The sequence below is a fragment of the Sycon ciliatum genome, chromosome 2 (genome assembly GCF_964019385.1).
Source record: "Sycon ciliatum chromosome 2, ocSycCili1.1, whole genome shotgun sequence".
In the NCBI taxonomy this organism is placed as follows: Eukaryota; Metazoa; Porifera; class Calcarea; order Leucosolenida; family Sycettidae; genus Sycon; species Sycon ciliatum.
Window position 1 is genome coordinate 41066777 of NC_088644.1, and position 18451 is coordinate 41085227.

At 46.6% G+C, this 18451-nt stretch overlaps 3 protein-coding genes across 3 annotated transcripts in view; 1 reads left to right on the plus strand and 2 right to left on the minus strand.

Moving 5' to 3' along the window:
- Positions 1-1313: 1313 nt before the first annotated feature.
- Positions 1314-2850, minus strand: LOC135810111 (soma ferritin-like). Its single transcript, XM_065323573.1, has one exon. The coding sequence runs from the start codon at positions 2716-2718 to the stop codon at positions 2212-2214; it is 507 nt and encodes a 168-aa protein (XP_065179645.1). The 5' UTR covers positions 2719-2850; the 3' UTR covers positions 1314-2211.
- A 7098-nt stretch (positions 2851-9948) lies between these two features.
- Positions 9949-10749, minus strand: LOC135810588 (protein CLN8-like). Its single transcript, XM_065324081.1, has one exon. It carries the CDS (start codon positions 10747-10749, stop codon positions 9949-9951), a length of 801 nt encoding a protein of 266 aa, XP_065180153.1.
- A 5886-nt stretch (positions 10750-16635) lies between these two features.
- The window catches only part of LOC135810112 (low-density lipoprotein receptor-related protein 1B-like), a 45970-nt gene continuing 44154 nt past the window's right edge, over positions 16636-18451 (plus strand). The window contains exon 1 of the mRNA XM_065323575.1: positions 16636-16878. Within this exon, the coding sequence (XP_065179647.1) occupies positions 16707-16878 (172 nt within the window). The 5' untranslated portion in view covers positions 16636-16706. The remainder of the gene's footprint in view (positions 16879-18451) is intronic.

Genomic DNA, 18451 nt, shown 5'->3' on the forward strand with positions numbered 1-18451 from the left:
TCTCAGAAAACGCCTCGCTCTTCCGCCAGGTTCGCAGCAGAGCAGCCTCGGCCTCGTAGGTCCACGGACTTATCTCGAACAAAAAGAGGGAACAAAACAAACCTTGAACAGACGAATGACTTATATTATGTCGAATAACTGCTCAACTCAAGCAAAGTGTCTTGAAACTAATTTTACTTGAAAGACACTGTTTTTTCCGCCAAGCGTCACTCCCATCAGCGGCAACGCAGCCGATTTCCCCACGTCAGACGCAGCAGCGTCTGACGCTCAAACTTCCCGCGTTGCGTCAGTTGCCATGGAAAAGCTCATGATTCTGACGCTGACGCAGCATTTTTGCCGTAGTGTGACCGAGGCCTTAGAAACTACATGAGAGTAATTGTGGAGCGATCCTGAGCAATATTCCGAAAACTATTCTCAAAAAGTTCCAGCCAAATTTGAAATATTTCAAAAACCCTACGCGTCTATAGTTTTGAAATGCACTGTAGATGGCAAATTAGAGATATCTAGCGCAAGCGTCGGCAAATGCCATCCGTGCAAGATGAAAAGATAACAAGATGAAAAGATAACAAGATGAAGACAACGAAATACAACGATAGCTCTTCAGAGGACAACAAGCCAACTAGCCAGGTGCTCCTTCATCATGTTTATCGGAAGCAATGGCAATGGCTCAATGCATTCTGTCAGCAGCGCCCTACACCAGCTCCTTGGTCTGCAGCTACCTGGCAGTCCACAGGGCTTGGTGTGGGCTGCCTTGCATGCGCGTACTTGCTGCGTCTGGGTGCAGCCCCTACTCAGTAGTAGGCTTTCCCCATAGTAAAAAATATAAAATAAAACTTGCTCCATTGCCTCAAAAAACACTCTTCCGTCGCTTTCCGATTTGTACTCTAGTACGGTTGCATTCCCGTTTCTAGCATTCACATCGGACGTGGTCAATCGGCATAATGAGCGTCCCGTTGGGTCCCGTTGCTCCTTACATTGCGTCCCGTCCTGTCGATTGTGAACCAGGCCTAGGTATACGGTAGAGCGGACTGCGTGAGAGTGACTTCCAGAAAGAGACAGCTGGATTCCGGGCAGCTTGCACAACTATTTTCATTTCCTGTTCGGTTAAGCCTCCTGAGGCCGGTGAGCCACGAACATGTTGTACATGATTGCACTGCCATCTCTTACTGTTTGTATACTACTAGATAGGTTAACAGACGTGGGGACTACTAAACGAACAATTTGAAGAAGGGGAAAACATTCATCCTGCAACCAGATTCGAAATGTATGGATTTCGGGATGGCAGTCGTGAGTCAGTCAAGTCAAAGGCGGAATAACAAGTGCGAGCTCCAGTGTTGGGAGCAACTAACATCCTTGTTGTTCAACTTTGTAGTGCATTATCACCAATATGTACTCATGTATTGCACGGGATTTAGTCATACCAAAATATTCATCAGTTTGAGCGAACCAAACAAAAAAACAAACAAAAAAACAAACAAAAAGTCCAAATAAGTGCGTGTTGCGGGTTACACTGCGATCAAGCCGAACAATGAACAAGTACTGGGTCATTGGCTCCTATATAAACCCACATTCATCTCTCTAGAAGTTAGTTATCTGGCATTGAGCTGCCTGGCTAGGAGAGTATCCGATTAGCTACTCTCGGCCCAGTGGATGGTAATGGGTAATACTATCTCTGGAGGCCTGAACTTTGGAAATTGTAATTTTGCCGCCGATCTCATCCATCTCGCCCGTCGTTCCATCCATCATGAAGGTCCTCGTTTCTTTCCTGGTCGTATGCCTTGCAGTGGCAGTGCGGTCCCAGAGCTGCAAACAGACTACCGCCGCCTCTTGCACTGGTGACTCGTACAGTTGCGCTGAGGGCACAGTCACTTGCAACTCCTACTGCTTATCCGGATCTACGCATGCCAAGGTTCTTGGTAAGTCATTCCGCAGTACCGCAGGTTACCCCACTGGCCCCAATCACCAAACCAAGTAGAACCAGAGTAGATCTACGGCTAGCTGGAAACTTTTTGTTGGACACCAGATCAAATAAGTCGGTGTAAAAAAAGTGCTCAGAGATAGAGTCTACGAGCGAGACTTAAGTAGTGTTTTAGAAACAAGTGCAGTTGCCAAGAAAGAAGACAGGCCTCATAGCTAGGAAACAAGCGCACAAGTGAACACAAAGACAAGTCATTGAAGCGGAAAGCTTGCGACAGTGGCGTTGCCTGGCATTTACTTGAAGGTCTTGTCGAAGTGGTATACACCAAGACCGTCTCCGACGAGCTTCAGTTGAGCACAATAGTCAGACAGCTGCTTGATGGCATCCACTTGCTCCTTGAGGTACTCGCCCTCCAAGAAGTCGCTCATCTGGTAGTCTTTGTGTGTGTCGGAGACGGCGTGAAGGTCCAGGAGAGCCTTGTTGACGTATTTCTCCAAAGCCAGGGCTGTTTGGAAGGCATCCAGAGCAGAGTCGAAGTCGGTCTTGGCCGGTTTGTCAATAGGAGTGAGGACGACACGACCGCCGCGCTTCACTTGATATTCCATCAGCTTCTCAGCGTGCTCCTTCTCCTCTTGAGCGCTGTCCTTGAAGAAGGAGGCGATGTTCGAGAGAGCAATGTCGTCTCGGCTGAAGTGGTTGGCCATTGCCATGTACGCATACATAGCGCCTAACTCCTTGTTGATCTGGGCATTGATGCCAGCCTCACAGTTCTCGTGGAACTCCTGACGAGCGAGAGACATAGTGACTGTTGGTTGATGTACGGGGTATTCGGCTTAGAGGAAATTGAAAAGCTTTGAAAAAGCAAGTCCCTACGCAAGACGATCAAGAAGTGTCGACACAGCGAGCAGCAACTTGAAAGCAAGCAAAGTGTAGATAGACTGAAGCTGCTAGAGCGCGCGTTCCAGTTTTACAGCGCTCGCGCATTGCCATTCACGTACGCAAAGCGCTTGCGCAACCAGTCGCTTGACATCATGCAATGATCGTGATGAGGCGATATCCCACTTGCTTGTGTGTAGGCAAGCGCTTCGTGCAAAGGAGCGTGCTGTCTAAGCCCATATGAGTGGCCAGCGATTGGCTAGTTTTGACAACGGGTGCTAGGTGGTGGGCTACCTCCAGAACCGCGTGACCTAGTACCTGTCGACATCGCATCGCGATCGCGATATCGCGTGCCTCGTATACGCGTAGATCATTCTAGTAAGGCCAAAACAAAAATAGGCTTGTTTCCGGTCGGCAACCCCTCAAAAAGGAGACTCGGTCGGCCGGAATGAAATTTTTTGGATACTTTTTTTCGGTTCCTCAATCGTTGTGGTATTGATGGACAAGAGCACCTACAATGCTACATGTACGTACATGGCAAGGATCAATGTCCAAGTAAGTTGACTGACTCACTGTTCTTGTACAGCATGTGGTGTATTCCTGTTTTCGTACATCCTGAGAAATCAAGCAAACAGTTCGAGTCCTTCCAGTTCCGTTGTTCTAGCTCGTATCGACCCCAGAGGTTTTCGAGTCGACAGCTGAGAATGTCTGCTACCTTGTACATGTATTGTAGGTGTTTCGATTGTGGAATTCGGTTGAGATTTGACTGAGTTATGACTCGTTGAGTGCACTTGCACACATGGCATTGCCACCGTTTGTATATTCGGGACTAAAAAAAGTTTCAGAATTTGGGAAAAAGTGGCCCGTTCGGCCTACCGGAAACAAGGTCATTATTTGTTTTGGCCTAATGATTATGTATATGTACGATCGCCTTGATCGTGCACGCGCCTGGGCGCTTCGGCCGGCCTAGCCCTGGCCTACACGTAACACGTAGATCTACATGTACGTAGTGACCGTCCATTTGACTATCTGTGCTATATCATGTATGCAAGCTGGCCTTGGAAGATCGGCTAAAAAGGCAAAGGTCATGATTGTGTTGGACTGTTTTTTACATGCTGTCCATGTACGTAGACTACGTATCTGTACTTGACTTGTGTCAAGCAGTGGTAGTGGTCAAGTGAACAGAGATAAAGAAGCTTCCCGAAGTGGGTAGTAACAGCTAGTCCTGTCATGACATAATAATATTATTATATTCATTGTGAAGTGACATACAGACTCACTCAGTGCACTGAGTAGATCAACTCGAGTCGCAGCCGGAGTCCGCGACCTCCGCGATGGTGCCTGTTAGTTGAAGCTTGATGGCGCGATCCGCCGGAGTGCGATCCGATCATCGAAACAGTAATGCCTAATGGTTCTACATCTGTCACGACATAAATACTAGTACAGTGTTACTATTATTATTAGTCATTGCATTGCAGTGACACTGATACTAGTGATAGCAACGATAGTCGATAGCGTGTACTGATGTAGCGGAAAAAAGCGGGTACAGACTAGTGCCATGTGTGTGAGTAGGTGGCCATGGCATGGGACATTGGGAGATTTGGGAGGCTGTGTGGACCCACATCTGTGACATCTCCCTCTGGCGGATCCTTTATTTGTAGCTACTATGTAGGTTAGCCATGATCCTGCAAAACTAAACCAGCAGTGGCACGCTGTATGTTACAGCCAGGCATGCAGGGTAGTATCTAAGCAATACATCATGACGTAGTCGGAGAGTGTAACCGGCGGTACTAACCGCATAGTTACACTCTATAATTATGTACCTGTATAATATCACTTCTCACTACAAGTAGTAGTGCTCAATGCTTGAAGGCCGAGCAGGTAGCGCACAGCCGGTCACGCAGCACATAACCAGGGTATCAGTTCTCTACGTCTCCGAGTTTTGTGCCAGCAAATACCAGCTACTGAGTACTTACTCACACGGCAACTGATTGGCACAGCTGAAAGGTCCACAGCGCTTGCGATTGCTTTCACCGTCGCGCAGTCTCTGTCTGCCTGTTTGTCTCTGTCTGTCTCTTTCTGTCTGTCTGTCTGTCTCTCTCTCTGTCAGTCTCTCTGTCTGTCTCTGTCTCTGTCTGTCTCTCTCTCTGTCTCTGTCTGTCCCTCTCTCTCTCTCTCTCTCTCTCTTTCTCTCTCTCTCTCTCTCTCTCTCTCTCTCTCTCTCTCTCTCTCTCTCTGTCTCTCTCTCTCTCTCTCTCTCTCTCTCTCTCTCTCTCTCTCTCTCTCTCTCTCTCTCTCTCTCTCTCTCTCTCTCTCTCTCTCCCAAACTCAACACTGGTTTTAAGCCTAATACGAAATTGAGAAATAGTTATCAGATACACCACCAAGGTCCCTGCTTCGAATCCCATGTTTCTAACTGAGAGTGAGAATAGAGATTCATCCATGTTTAAAGTAACTGATTCTCGAATGCATTCTTGTCTCGTATGCTTTGCTGGCAAGACATCTGCACCTAGACAGTGTAACCAGGTTAGGGAGTTAGAACATACAGGTAGAACTCAGTGACCAGTCAAGGCCTCATGACCAATCACGGTCCCCGTGGCCAGTCAAACAGTCACAAACCCCCCATGACCAGTCACAAATCACTATACGTGTACATGTGAAAAGTACGCAGTTCGTGACTGCTCACGGAGTGCTTCGCACTGCAGGATTTGTTATAGAAACTATAATTCCCTATGAGCGGCCGCAGGCAGTATACTGGCAGGTATTGCTGTATTATTATAAATCTCTAATAAAGTGGCTGCAGTGGAGCTTGCGCACATTAAGAAATATTATAATATCTTTCAAACAATCTACAAGCCAAGAAGTGATGCGCAGACGGAAGAACCGTGCTCATGGTGTGATACGGATCGCAAACATGATTAGTTCCTCCAGGTCATTCAGCACCCAATTCTAAAACTTATCTAACCAAAGTTCTTGTCAAAGCAGCTTGCCAGTTCAAGAACATCTGGTCTGACATACATATCGATTTACATATCTGGTGTGCTCTCACTAACAAGCATGCATAGCAGGCTACATTTGCACCAGCAATTACAAGAAGTTGTAGCCAGTGAATATTTCTATAAACAAGTAGAAGGAAAATACGTAATGGACAAATGAAGGTGTGGAGGATCGCCCAAGAACACTGACAAGAAGACAGTAAGCGGTACACAGTACTCGTATGCACGTACTATTGCTAATAGTATGATACACGCTATAGCAGCACAGCGAGAAAGATCATAATGTTACATCAACAAATTTTACCGTCAGAGTTATATTGGGAGTAGGAATGAAGCTTTGATGAGTTCGAAGCAATACACTGTAAAAGCAATACGTTGTGCCACAATACTGAAATACAGTTTCCTGCAGTCAAAACAAGACACCCACACTTCTCTGGTCTACATCGCCATTCCCATTGCTAACTGTGACATGACTTGCTTTACTTTCTTACGATGGTTCTTGAGAATAGATCAATGATGCCTTGAATAGATGTCTTCCCTGAACGACGTCAACTGAGAGGCAGTTTCAGTTTCAACAAGCTGGGATTGTAATTCTGTGGAGTCTTCCACAAGAAAGACAGAGCTACACACACGAAGGTGCTTGAAATACTCAGTACCTTCCCGGAGATGAACATATTTTCATTTCCATCTTCATTATATTTTTGTCTCTGCATCATCGACGATGTCCACTTCTGACTCCGTAATCTTGTCACCCATCTTCTCCAAAAACACAAAGCGAGTGCTGCTTGTATGCTGGATCAGTTGAAATCAGCCTCCGTTCTACCAAGATCGGCATGCAAAATTACCGGACTTAAATTATTCCGAAATGGCTTTTCTGACGGACGAAGTTTGTTTTTCAAAGATGATGAATAGCACAATCTACTAGCCAGAACGGCCTCTCAAAAGAGATTCTATCAGAAGCCTGCTAGATTTTCGACCACCCTTCGTTTTGGAGAGGAATGCACACACCAGGCTCGAGCTACAAGTAAACTACACGGAGATCGAGAGTTGATCGAAATCTTTCTTGCTCACTTCTGAGCCTGTGAAGGAAAAGAGTTTGTTGATCGCGTGAATGCTTACAGTTGAGTCGTAATAATATGTTGAGGTGGAACCTGTGGCCGTTCACAGAGAAAGTCGCCGCTGTTTGTGACTGGTCATCGGGATTCAAACTGGTGTGTGACTTTATGACTGCTCTTTGGGGATTTGTGACTGTTTGATTGGTCACGGGGATCGTGATCGGTCATCGAGACGTGACTGCTCACAGAGTCCTACATACAGATACAGACTCAGTTCGGATAAAGATAAATCAAAATTCAGCTGCATGCTAAAATAGTTACTATACCTATTTTTTTAATACCTATGAAGAGTGTAGTGGGATTGTCTAAGACCATGTGTGCGAAACAGAGTGCACTAGGTTCAAGTTCTGCTTAGAAGCCTCCCCCCCCCCCCCCGACCCACCTGGTAACTGAGGCCTGGCATGAGGGAAACAGGGATGCAGTGGATCGGATTTTCGGTCATTGACCATTGTGGTGGCGAGTGTGATGCAGAAGACTCGGTCTAAATGAGTAACAGCGCGAACCATGAATTCTTTTCTACTTCGAAGTATTTCAAATAATAGAGAGTATCACACTAAGTATATTTTCTTACCAGATATAGCCGCAAACCATCATGGTGCAAACGCTGGCAACACCTCGCAGAGTTACAGATAGCAATGGTACGAGGTGATTCGTATTTTTTTGTAACATTGAGTCATTTCTTAAAAATCTCTAAAATATCTCATTGCCAGCGCCTGCAAAAAGTCACGTCAAATTTCTTTTTACCATTGCCATATCCCATGTTCTGTCAAGCTCGCCTCCAAAATTGAGACTGATATTCCTTCAGGAAGTGACATTGCAAGAGCTTTCAGTCTGCATGTGCGCGATGTTTACGGTAAAATAGAGAATAAGAGAGTCATAGCCGCTGGTTTCAACCTCCAGTGACAACATATTTAGCTGAAGAGGAAGCATATGATAGGTACATACTGGAAGTGACGCCTGGAAAGGATTAATGTCGGTGTGTTGGCCCTGGTATTGGCCAAACATTGGCAATTATTGAATTTGCTAACAGATGTTGATCACAATTGCAAGCTTGAATGGCTTGTATTTGGATGAACATGATCTTGATCCAGTCTTGCTGGACCATCCTGGATACGTAGGGTCTCCTTCTATTGAAAACTGACTTGAAATTGTGCTGCTAAGGCCTATTTTACCATGATGTTAAGAAATGACCACAACAAAATTAATATGCGGAAAAATTGCCATTTTTCAACTGCCACCTGCTTCCCAACACCAAGGATTATGTGAATAAGAAACCCAACATTGCAATCCAAGGACATCAGTATTACATTTTTAGAGGAAGAAATAGAAAGATTCACACCTCGAACCCTACGGAAGGCTTTTTTACTTTCGTGTTAAATAATGACGAATCACCTCGTAGCGGAAGCAGTGGAGGCGGCGCAAGAGCTGCTGAACCGACCAAGGCCCTCGGTATCATCACTGCTCATGCGCGCCAAATAGAAAAATACGGAAATAGAAAGAAAAAGAACAAAAGAACAAAAGGAGCGCTACAGAGAAAATGAGAAATAAAGGCGGCAGCACAGTCAGTCAGTGTGGAGAATGGGAAGGAACGTTGACTTGTAGGCACACAAATACATTGAAAGCACACGCCCAACAGGCATCCCAACACAAATCAAATAGCAGTTCTTATACAACTTGTTGAATGGGATGGGCAGGTTATGGGTTTTAGCAAGAGTCCATAACATCGAGAGTGTGCAACTCTATACAAGGGGATCCGCGCAGCGGAATTCCAACATTACGTCAAAAATGACGTCCACGTTCGTTGCGCTTGTACTACTCCCTGGTTCCAAGCACCGCGGAATGCGGAGTTTTGTACAGCTAGCTGTGCCTCGGCAGCATGACGTAATGTTGGAATCCCGCCGCGCAATGGGCCTAGAGCCTACAGGCAGTACAGCAGCCGGACCCCAGTTGAACACTCTTGGGGTTATGGACTCTTGGTTTTAGACATGTCTCCACAGAAAAGATCATGCCACTACCAGGTACTGTAATTGCTGTTTACTTACAAGACTGTTGTGAAGAAGAGGGGTTGGTTGGTGCGACTTCGGCGATAATTGGGGAATTTGTGTTGAATTTGAATTCTCCCTAGATTGATTCACGACTGCCATCCAGAGCACGCGAGAAGTCCATCGAACCTTCCATTCCGCAAACCTGCAAGAAAACACCACTCCCGGTCTATACACAGTGTTTCAGGGAATTCACCCCTTGCAAGACCTCACACTCATAATTATCTGTGCAGAATGCATGCAACAAGTGCATGCTTCACAAGCTTCAAAACAAGCCAAAAGCACAGATGTACGTACATGTATGCTCAGCCCATGAAAAGCCAATGGCCCAAAGAACTGTTCAACAGCAGCGATGGCACCAGGAGCCTCTCTCTCTCGGCTCAACAGAATAATTATTATAACTTGTTTACGATGTTGCCTAGTAAGCTTGCATAAGTATACGAAGTAAGTCTTATGATGGGCTTGACGGAATATTAATTCGATTACTATGAGATATGGCCTGAGTGGAGAAGAAAATTGCGGTAAGAGTCAAGTGATACCTTTACATAGAAACTGACACCCAAGTTGATGCACAACGGTAGAGCTCGCACGTTTAAATGTTCATCACGAAAACCACAGCCAAACAACACAAGCGAAAACTCTACATGTACCATTCAGATCACAGAGCGTGAGTGTGGCACTGGTGTGTGCCTGGTGTGTGGTGGCTGGGTTTTGCAACACAATGTCATGTACATGCACTGCAGTTCACAACACAGGAGGAGCATAAACCCATCACAGACACACTATGCAGGACGTGGTAACAGACTCTGCCACAGCCGTACACTGTTTTACATTGCTATTTAAAAGTAGGAATAAAATAGTTGCAACCTAGAAACCTCTCTACTCTCTCCGTCTCATGATTGCCATCAGACATCTACCGGTGTGTAACCTTCCCGCCGTGTCTCACAACACAGTAGATAGAAAAATTGAATAGAATAGACATGACTCAGTCAACTATTAGATCATTGCGTTTTCTTGGCGTCGGGATGATTCCAATCGACGGGGTTGAACAGCTGCTTCGTTTTCTTATACGTCCAGAATGGCGTCAGGTAGAAGTTGATCAGTGTTAACTCAATGCTAAGAAGAGCTCCGAGCGGGACCGGCATGTCGCTCAGCACAATCGGAAGGTTCTGGTAGGTCGCCCACCAGATGTAGAGCTCCACTGTCGTGCGGCAATGGAATAGGTGAATGAGAATGTACTGGTTAGCACGCCACAACATCGTGTCTGCTTTCTTGGCTTTAAGCAGCAGCCAGCACACGGCCGAGAACGGTGTCGTGACCTCCAGCAAGAGCCCTTGACAGCCAAAGAAATGAGCCTTTCCGTAATGGACTGTCATCAGGATCTCCATCAAAGAAAGTAAATGGTGCAGCGCCAGGTTCCAATCTATAAAGCGGAAGTAGATGTTGGATGCGAACAGTGTAGCGCACTCGAACAGGAAAAATCCAGTCGTCACCATCACAATAAAGTAGGATTCCGGTGTTTTGCCATTGATAATGTCAGCATGCAGTTCTGGCGTCCACAGAAAGGTGGAAATTCCAGAATAAGCGCCAAACACGCCAAACACCGCTCTAACGATAGAGAGGTGCCAAAACACTTTCTCCCGGTTGCTTAGCCTACGGTAGGTTTCAGACAGCAACGATAGGGCTAGGCAGATGAGGTATAGACATAAGAAGAATAAAAACGAGGACAGCACTGTCGTCCATTGATTCGTCGAGTCTTCCAAGTCCAGATCGCCGATGCAGACCTGCCGCAGCCAGTTCATTGTGAAAAGTACTTTCCAAACGGATAAGCACTCCAAACAAATACTAAACACCTAAACTTGAGGCTAAAGGTGAGAAACTGCGTGGGACGAACAGCTGACCCAAATAGTAACACAACGTTCAGTTTATCAAATGCGGGCAGCATGCAAAACAGACAAAAGAGGTGTGTGCAGCCACTTTACGTGAACCAGGGAGAAGTAAAAATACCATACTGTATTTTTACTTCTCCGACCCTGGCTACAACTCAAAAATGCAAAAAAGTCTGTGCTGCTCACATGATCATGACGATGTCGATGATGGTTCAAGCAACATCGACCAGCGCTGCACGGGTTACCCAGACTCCGGAGAGTCGCGGGCGATACGGAGCGACTCGAGAGGCTTATCACGAGTTGAGTGTGGTGTAGGATATGCACCGCTCTAGCTACTGCGGACAAGCGTAGATCATTACACTGGCATCATGGCCGGCCATGGTTTTCGCAAACCTGCCTGGACGTAGGCATGACTCCATGATATCTCCTCGTGGTAGTCTGCTATACTTAAGACAGTATTATTATATGATCGTCAACATGCCGGTCATTGTACATAAATGGCAATATCAGGCATCATGAGCCCCTGCATGCGCACGTGCAGGGCCCTGTATGCATACCTTGTTGGAGAGATTTCCATGGCTCTGTATACACCGGATTGCAGACGCGTAAACCAGACGCGTGATACGCTGTAACTCGTGACTACTCCGTGACTCGTTTGGCTCTGCACAATATCTATCCACTTGCATGTGTATGGTATCCAACTACATTATCATACACTACCTGGATACAAAATTAATACAATACGTTTGCCCTGGTTCATGCAGCCGGACAGTTCTGACTATGTCTTGTCGACTCTGCTGTCAGAACTCTTTTGCCACAACTGGCACAAGAGCATCACGAGACAGACCCATGTTCAAGCCATCAGATAACTAGTCGAGCCATTCACCCTCTCAACACCATTGCATGATACCAAGACTGGCAAGAGTGCAGAGTGTTCATGCCTGCAAGGATGTAAATGGTCACAACTCACAAGGTCCTACGTCAAGCGGCTGCCACGGGGACAATGCAGCTACATGTAGATGAAGTAGACAGGCATTGGCATCTGTGTTTTGGCAGCCGCCACATCCGCATCATGCCATGCACGCACAGCACAACGAACAGTCAACGCTGGCCCAGAACATGGACTCGCATACAAAAGTGCGCACTGCCAGCAACAGACTGGCATGGCCCACACTGCCACAGCCATGCAAAAAGCTAAGACCTTTACACGTATATAGCGACCGAACGGCATTATGTTTCCACAAGCCATATACATACATGTAAACAATGTACAGCCATGTACATGACTGATTGTGCATACCTGAAAAAGGGCAGGACATACATGTACATGTATGCACGTAGCAGTCACAACAGTTTTAACTGCTTTAATATGAACAGTCAGCAATCTGATGGGGCAGCCCATACACAGCAAGTAGCAAGTAGCAAAAATGAGATAATAATTTTCTCATTTTTTGCATTAATTTTGCTACTGATAATTCAGATGAGGCACACGCTGATCACAAGAAAGTAATTTCGGCAGCTACAGCGGATAGTGGATAGGAAACATGGACATTCGGACAGGACAGATGCATGTAGGTTTACAGGCGACTGGATAAAAAAAAAGTTCCCTTGAGAATATTTTTAAATAATAATAATACACACAGCTCACATCTTCCCTGAACCTGTTAGACAGGAGCAGAGTCGACGCATCTGTCAACATTGTCAAGCCAAGTAAGTCTATCTCCTGCAGCTTGGAGAGTTAAGTATTCACATTAAAATGTTGGTAGGGTCCAGGCTAGGACATTCGCATGTGTGTTGTGCTTGACTGCTGGTGTTCGTATTCACTACACCGTTAAACAATCACATCCAAAGCCGACTCCACTCTACAGAGAGCCCACGTACATGTACTGTACATGTATGCCTGTTGCAAGGTATCCGGTCGGTTAGGCACGTGACATTTCGAGGGGTTCGGTTCATAGAAGGACATTTCGCGACTGTGCTGTTTCACAGCTTGATGTTTTCGCCACGTAACAAATTCGGCGAGTACATTTCGACGAAGTTACATTTTCACCACTGTCCCTGTCGCCGAATTTCACTGAAAAACTGTAAGCTCTGCATAAGAAATCCTTCATCTTAGTGACGCAATCATGGACGCTTAACTGTCCCGATTTTACTGGCCTTACATCGCGAGGCCGCATTGGTGGAGCAGGACCTGTACCTGAAAGCACTAGGTGTATAACAGCCAAAAATTCGGCGAAATGCACCCCCCCCCCCCACAAGGGATGATTGGTTGGCGAAAATTGAAGCATTCGTGCCTGCGCCCTGGCCTCTCTACAACGCTCTTCAAAACACTCTCGAACAGTTCTTTCTGGCTCACGGATATAACCGTCCGCACACCCTATCCCACCCAACCCTACCTGCGCTATGATAGACCACAGAACAAGCACCCATCATGGATTAGAAGGAGTAGAATGGTCTGAGACGCCTGAAAGAGAACAAAGTTGTATCACCGGGAAATGAAAAGCACCAGCATCAACAGCCGACACCTCACGCCGCGAGGAGCCATGAGTGATATCCGCGAGAATGAATACTTTTAAAATAGCTGCACAAGCTATGAATAACGTTAAGAAAGAAGCTCGCAATAAGAGCCCAGCATTTCATTCGCTTCTATTCTCCTTCTAGCAGTCCTCAGTGGTGCTGAGCTACCAGAAGAAAACATACCACACCAATTCTCTCCGCACACAAACCACAAAGCTAGCCAATACAAGGATAATGCAAGGGAGATAATACATGTACATGTAACCTCCTTCTAAAATAGGTAGTGCATGGCAGGGAGGGCCTAATGGCTTGTTTGTGTCCTTCAGGGTAGCCCTCGGGCCCACGGGCCTCACGCTAACCTGTCGGGCACTAACAAGCCATAAGGCCCTCCCTGCCATGCACTAACTTATAAAAGACCATTTTGACAAAAGCAAATTTGTGGTCATATCCCGTGATAGCTATCTCCAAAAGGTTTCTCGTGAGTCAGTCAAGTGTCAAGTTCGGCAAGAAGCGTGTGTTCCTAGTTGGAACAATCAACTTCAAAAGGTTTCTGTTATGCTAAACTGTCCAGATAGTTCGGAACGTTTAATGTGAAGATCGAGGACATGAATAAACAGACAAGAGTGACATTGGACAATCTCACTAACTCCCACAGGCGCTCACTTCACAACGCTGCCAGTTCGCCTCCGTTGCTGTGCCAGATGATCCGTCGCTATCACTTCCAGCTCTTGGTACCCTCAGCCAACTTCTTGAAACATGTTTTCAGGTCTTCACCACAACTGCGGATGTTAGAAAGGCTATATCCAATATGAGACGGTTAAACACCATGTTAAATGTCATGTCAAGTTGTAGGCTCTCTCGCCTCTTTAGCTAGCTTTTCTCGCCACTATTCACCATAGTCAATATAGTGATATATTTGACTCCCGTTGATGCATTATTATCTTCCGATAATTATGTTCTACGTAAGACAAGACAGGTAAATGAGAGAGAGAGAGAGAAAGAGTTGGGGTACGATTTGGGGAGGACAAAACATTACATGGCGGTCGCCACAGTCACAGATAGTAACAGTACTGGTGAGGCTACAGCCTACAGGCACTACACTGACCAATAGGTCTCAGTATCGCCATGTCGGTAACGCACCAAAAGGAGAAAAAACGGAAGAAATCAAAAGCACAATACATAAAATTAATAGTATTAGGAACTCAGATGGTGAGCCAAGGAAAATATTTATAACATGGAAATTGTGGGCACAAGTTATGCGATCGAGTACACCATCTAAATCAGATGTTGAGCAGTCAGACGTGCACAATCTAGCCAAACACTGACAATGAGTACTGAGACATTCCACGGCATGAAAGTCAGCTTGAGCACTGCTCGATAGCGCTAGTCAACAGATGAAGAAGAAGAAGAAACGACGAGGACGGCCAGTTGAATGTCATACTTGTGATGCCGGTATACATTAGTTGGTCAATGTGTGTCCCAGGATGTGGTTTACTCAACTCTGTGCTTAGTGTGTGCGGAGGAGCGTGTAAAAATTAATATGAACGATCTAGAAAATGATGTTGATCGTGACGATGGTGTGGTCACTACCGATGCTGTTGATTGATCCACTGCCAATCTCGAATCTACTTCTGATGTCATTGCGGTTGTTGAGATAATCCAAAAGCCTCTTTTACGGGCAACAAAACACAATTTGCCAAGATGAAGGATGTTAACACAAATGAAGAGAATAATTGTATGAAGGAAAAAGAAGGAAAAGAAGGAAAAAGAACTTCAATAAGCCAACCTCTTCAATCAGCACTACGGAAGAAAGCGGTTGTTGAGGCTGTTGACGATGACGATGATTGATGATGATAATAACAAGGACGATAGCAACTCTGCCAATGTTGCCCAAGAGCGAGCCACTAGTCCACTTGATATGCCATCTGGCGGTTGTTTCCGTGGCCGACCGCGTTTCTGCCAACTGAGGTGGACAGGACCATCATCACCGTCATCAACATCATGATTGATCCAATCTGGAGTAAAGCATGCACGATGGAAAATAACAGCACAGGTCTACGAGATAGGTAGCTCCGGTTGTATAGTGTACTACTTCTTTTATCACATTTTCGTACATTGCATTCTATTGTGTTGTTTTCCCAAACAAGAGGCGTCCCCGCGCGCCATGGACAGGTTTGCTGGTCGGTTTGACGGCCAGACAGATGTTTGACAGATACATCCCGTACTAGACAGTTCATTGTACACAGTGCACAGAGAAGGAGCTTATGGCATGCTGACTGCCCTTTTGGCCAGGAACACAGGTATTTGGCCATCCTAATCCGGTCGAAAACTGTCTAGAGCCATGCTGGTCACGCACCCCCAAGGCAGTAACGGCTCACAGCAGCACTCAGATTAGCGGAACCATAACGACTGCCTAACATGTGGTAGACGGATCTTCCTTGGGGGCTCTAGACAGAGAAGGTAGCGGAAGTTTGACAATCCTAACCCGGCTTTGATAGATCCCGCCTAGCACGTTTTGATGGACTATCACATGAATCCACCCTCAACACACAAACAGTGCTTGGTCACTCCACAGATACTGGACAGATACACTGGAGCTCAGTCATTGTCGCCATTGGGCCATTGCTCTATGTTGTTTTTGTTCCACGATGTTACTTCGCTACCAGGCTTGCTAGTGGAACTGCTGCACATGGCATACAGCATACACTCCTTGCCCACTAATTTAACTCGTTTTTTACATTCGCTTCTATATGTTCAAGTAATTGCGCTTATTTCTCGTGCATGCGTACATTCGAATTCAGTAAAAATACATTCCGTCATACAGACATGTACTGATACATGTATTAGCGCGAACCCTTGCCGCTCGCCTTGTGCAATGCTCACTGCTCTTGGAGCATTTTGAGCACTCTTGGCGGGGTTTGCAGCTCTTTATAAAAATGCTTTGCTTCACGGAAACGTATTTCATTGTGAAGAGCTGCGCTTCGGTCCTCTGAGCTGTGCTGAGGAGCTCTAACAGAGCGAAACAGTTGCTGTCCACAGATTTGAGTACATGTACATGTAGATATATCCCTGTTGTTGCCTTCCTGCGTCAAGATTCGGACAAATTCCAGTTGCATGATGTAGTAAAAGGACTATTCGTGTGCTGCGGGTGGGAAGTTGATTGAAAAGATGTCACATAGATCTGACAGGTTCAAAAGCAGTTCAGAATCGCTTGTCCAGAATAGGTGGGGATCACGATTGTCTATATCCCGCAGGCTTGTACTACAAAGAGCTCCATTTGCTTGGATATTCGCTGCTACACAGAGCTTAGGTTTGTCGCTGGTCTAATCCATCTCATCTTCTTCACGTTCATCATGAAGGTCCTCGTTGCTTTCCTGGTCGTATGCCTTGCAGTGGCCGTGCGGTCCCAGAGCTGCAAACAGACTACCGCCATCACGTGCACTGGTGACTCGTACAGTTGCGCTGAGGTCACAGTCACTTGCAACTCCTACTGCATGTCCGGATCTACGTATGCCAAGGTTCTAGGTAAGTCATTCTATAGAGCTCTAAAAGACCCGAGGAATTAAAATCGGCGCAGCGAACCCCTTTCAGTCTTCAATATGGAAGCTAAGCTATTTTTTCCAACGCAACCAAGCCTCTTGTACGGGCAAAAAAACCACAATAATTATTACGAGTGCAACCTCAACAGCACCGGAAGAAAAACGAGCAAAAAATGGCTGTGAAAACAGTCGAGAGAGCAAAAATGGCTGTGAAAACAGTCAAGAGAGCAAAAATGGCTGTGAAAACAGTCGAGAGAGCAAAAATGGCTGTGAAAACAGTCTAGTACTACAGTCTAATGTCATAAAATGGCTGTAAATACAGTCTAATGTAAATAACAATTGTACTTCCAAATGTACAACTACGATGTACTTAGTACAGTCATGTCAAAAACCGGCCTTGGACACCGAACACAACTGCCTCAGGACCGGATAGCCGCTTCAGCCACCACCCTCACGACAGAGGTGGTCATGGCTGGCAGGGGACGAATCCGCCGTGCGCCCCGCAAACAAGCAATGCTGGATCTCAGCAGGGCAAAAGACAGCCGGCACCGGATCCACGACATGACCTGGCTCTACGGCTCTTTCGTCTTCTCTGAGACTAGAGACGCGACACGCTTGTAAAAGGTGGTGGCAGATTTCCCCATCCCACCACTAGCTGAGAAAACCAATTGCAGGAAGGTGGCATGCTCAATATCCCTGACGCGTTGGCCATAGTGTCGACGTTTTTCCTTCTCATGGCGCTGGTACGTGCTGGTGAGTGAGGAGGTCCGATTCGATTGCGCGAAAGGGTTGAAAACCCGTACATCGAGAAACACACGCTCGAATCTTCCACCCCACACACCACTAGCCGCCACATCCAATCGGGCCTGGTCGTCAGTGATAGCGGTTCGGTACTGCAGCCTTTCTCCAGTTAGCGGCTGGAGTCGAGGCTCGACTGCCACATTCGTGGCAACTCTCTTGAGCAGATTCGCTGTCACGTCACGAAGCTCGTTGTGACGGATTGTCGGGTAGCCGCCAGTGCTGCAGGAAAGAGCGTGGGTCACATCGAATGGCTCACCACACACACACGCTGATGGTAGGCGGCTGGGCTGCCATCCATACCGCAGAGCTAGGCCATCCCTGAACTTACTCTTGGATAGGGAGAACTCATGAGCCTTCAGTGGACGGCAGGTTAGCCAGCTGGATGCTCCAGATTCGCGGGCCAGGTGGATAGTGCGCTGCAGGCTTTCAGGAGCTGCGGTGATGAAAGACGCAGCAGCCTCCTGAATACGGCGGCGGGCTTCATTGCGTACCCTGGTCTTCACGCGACCCTCCCTCTTGCAGTCACACCGAACGCAGGTGCCGTTGCCGTTGCACCGGCAACAAATGGCACTCTGCATCAGTGGGCTTGCTGCAGAGGCACGCAGAAGCTGGAAAATCCACAGAAAACTAAAAACTAGAGCTCGAAACGCTATCGAAACACTGTGTATTGAGCAGGGAGTGGTGCTTTCTTGCAGGCTTGCCGAATCGAAGGTTCGATGGACTTCTCGTGTTCTCTGGATGGCAGTCGTGAGAAACAA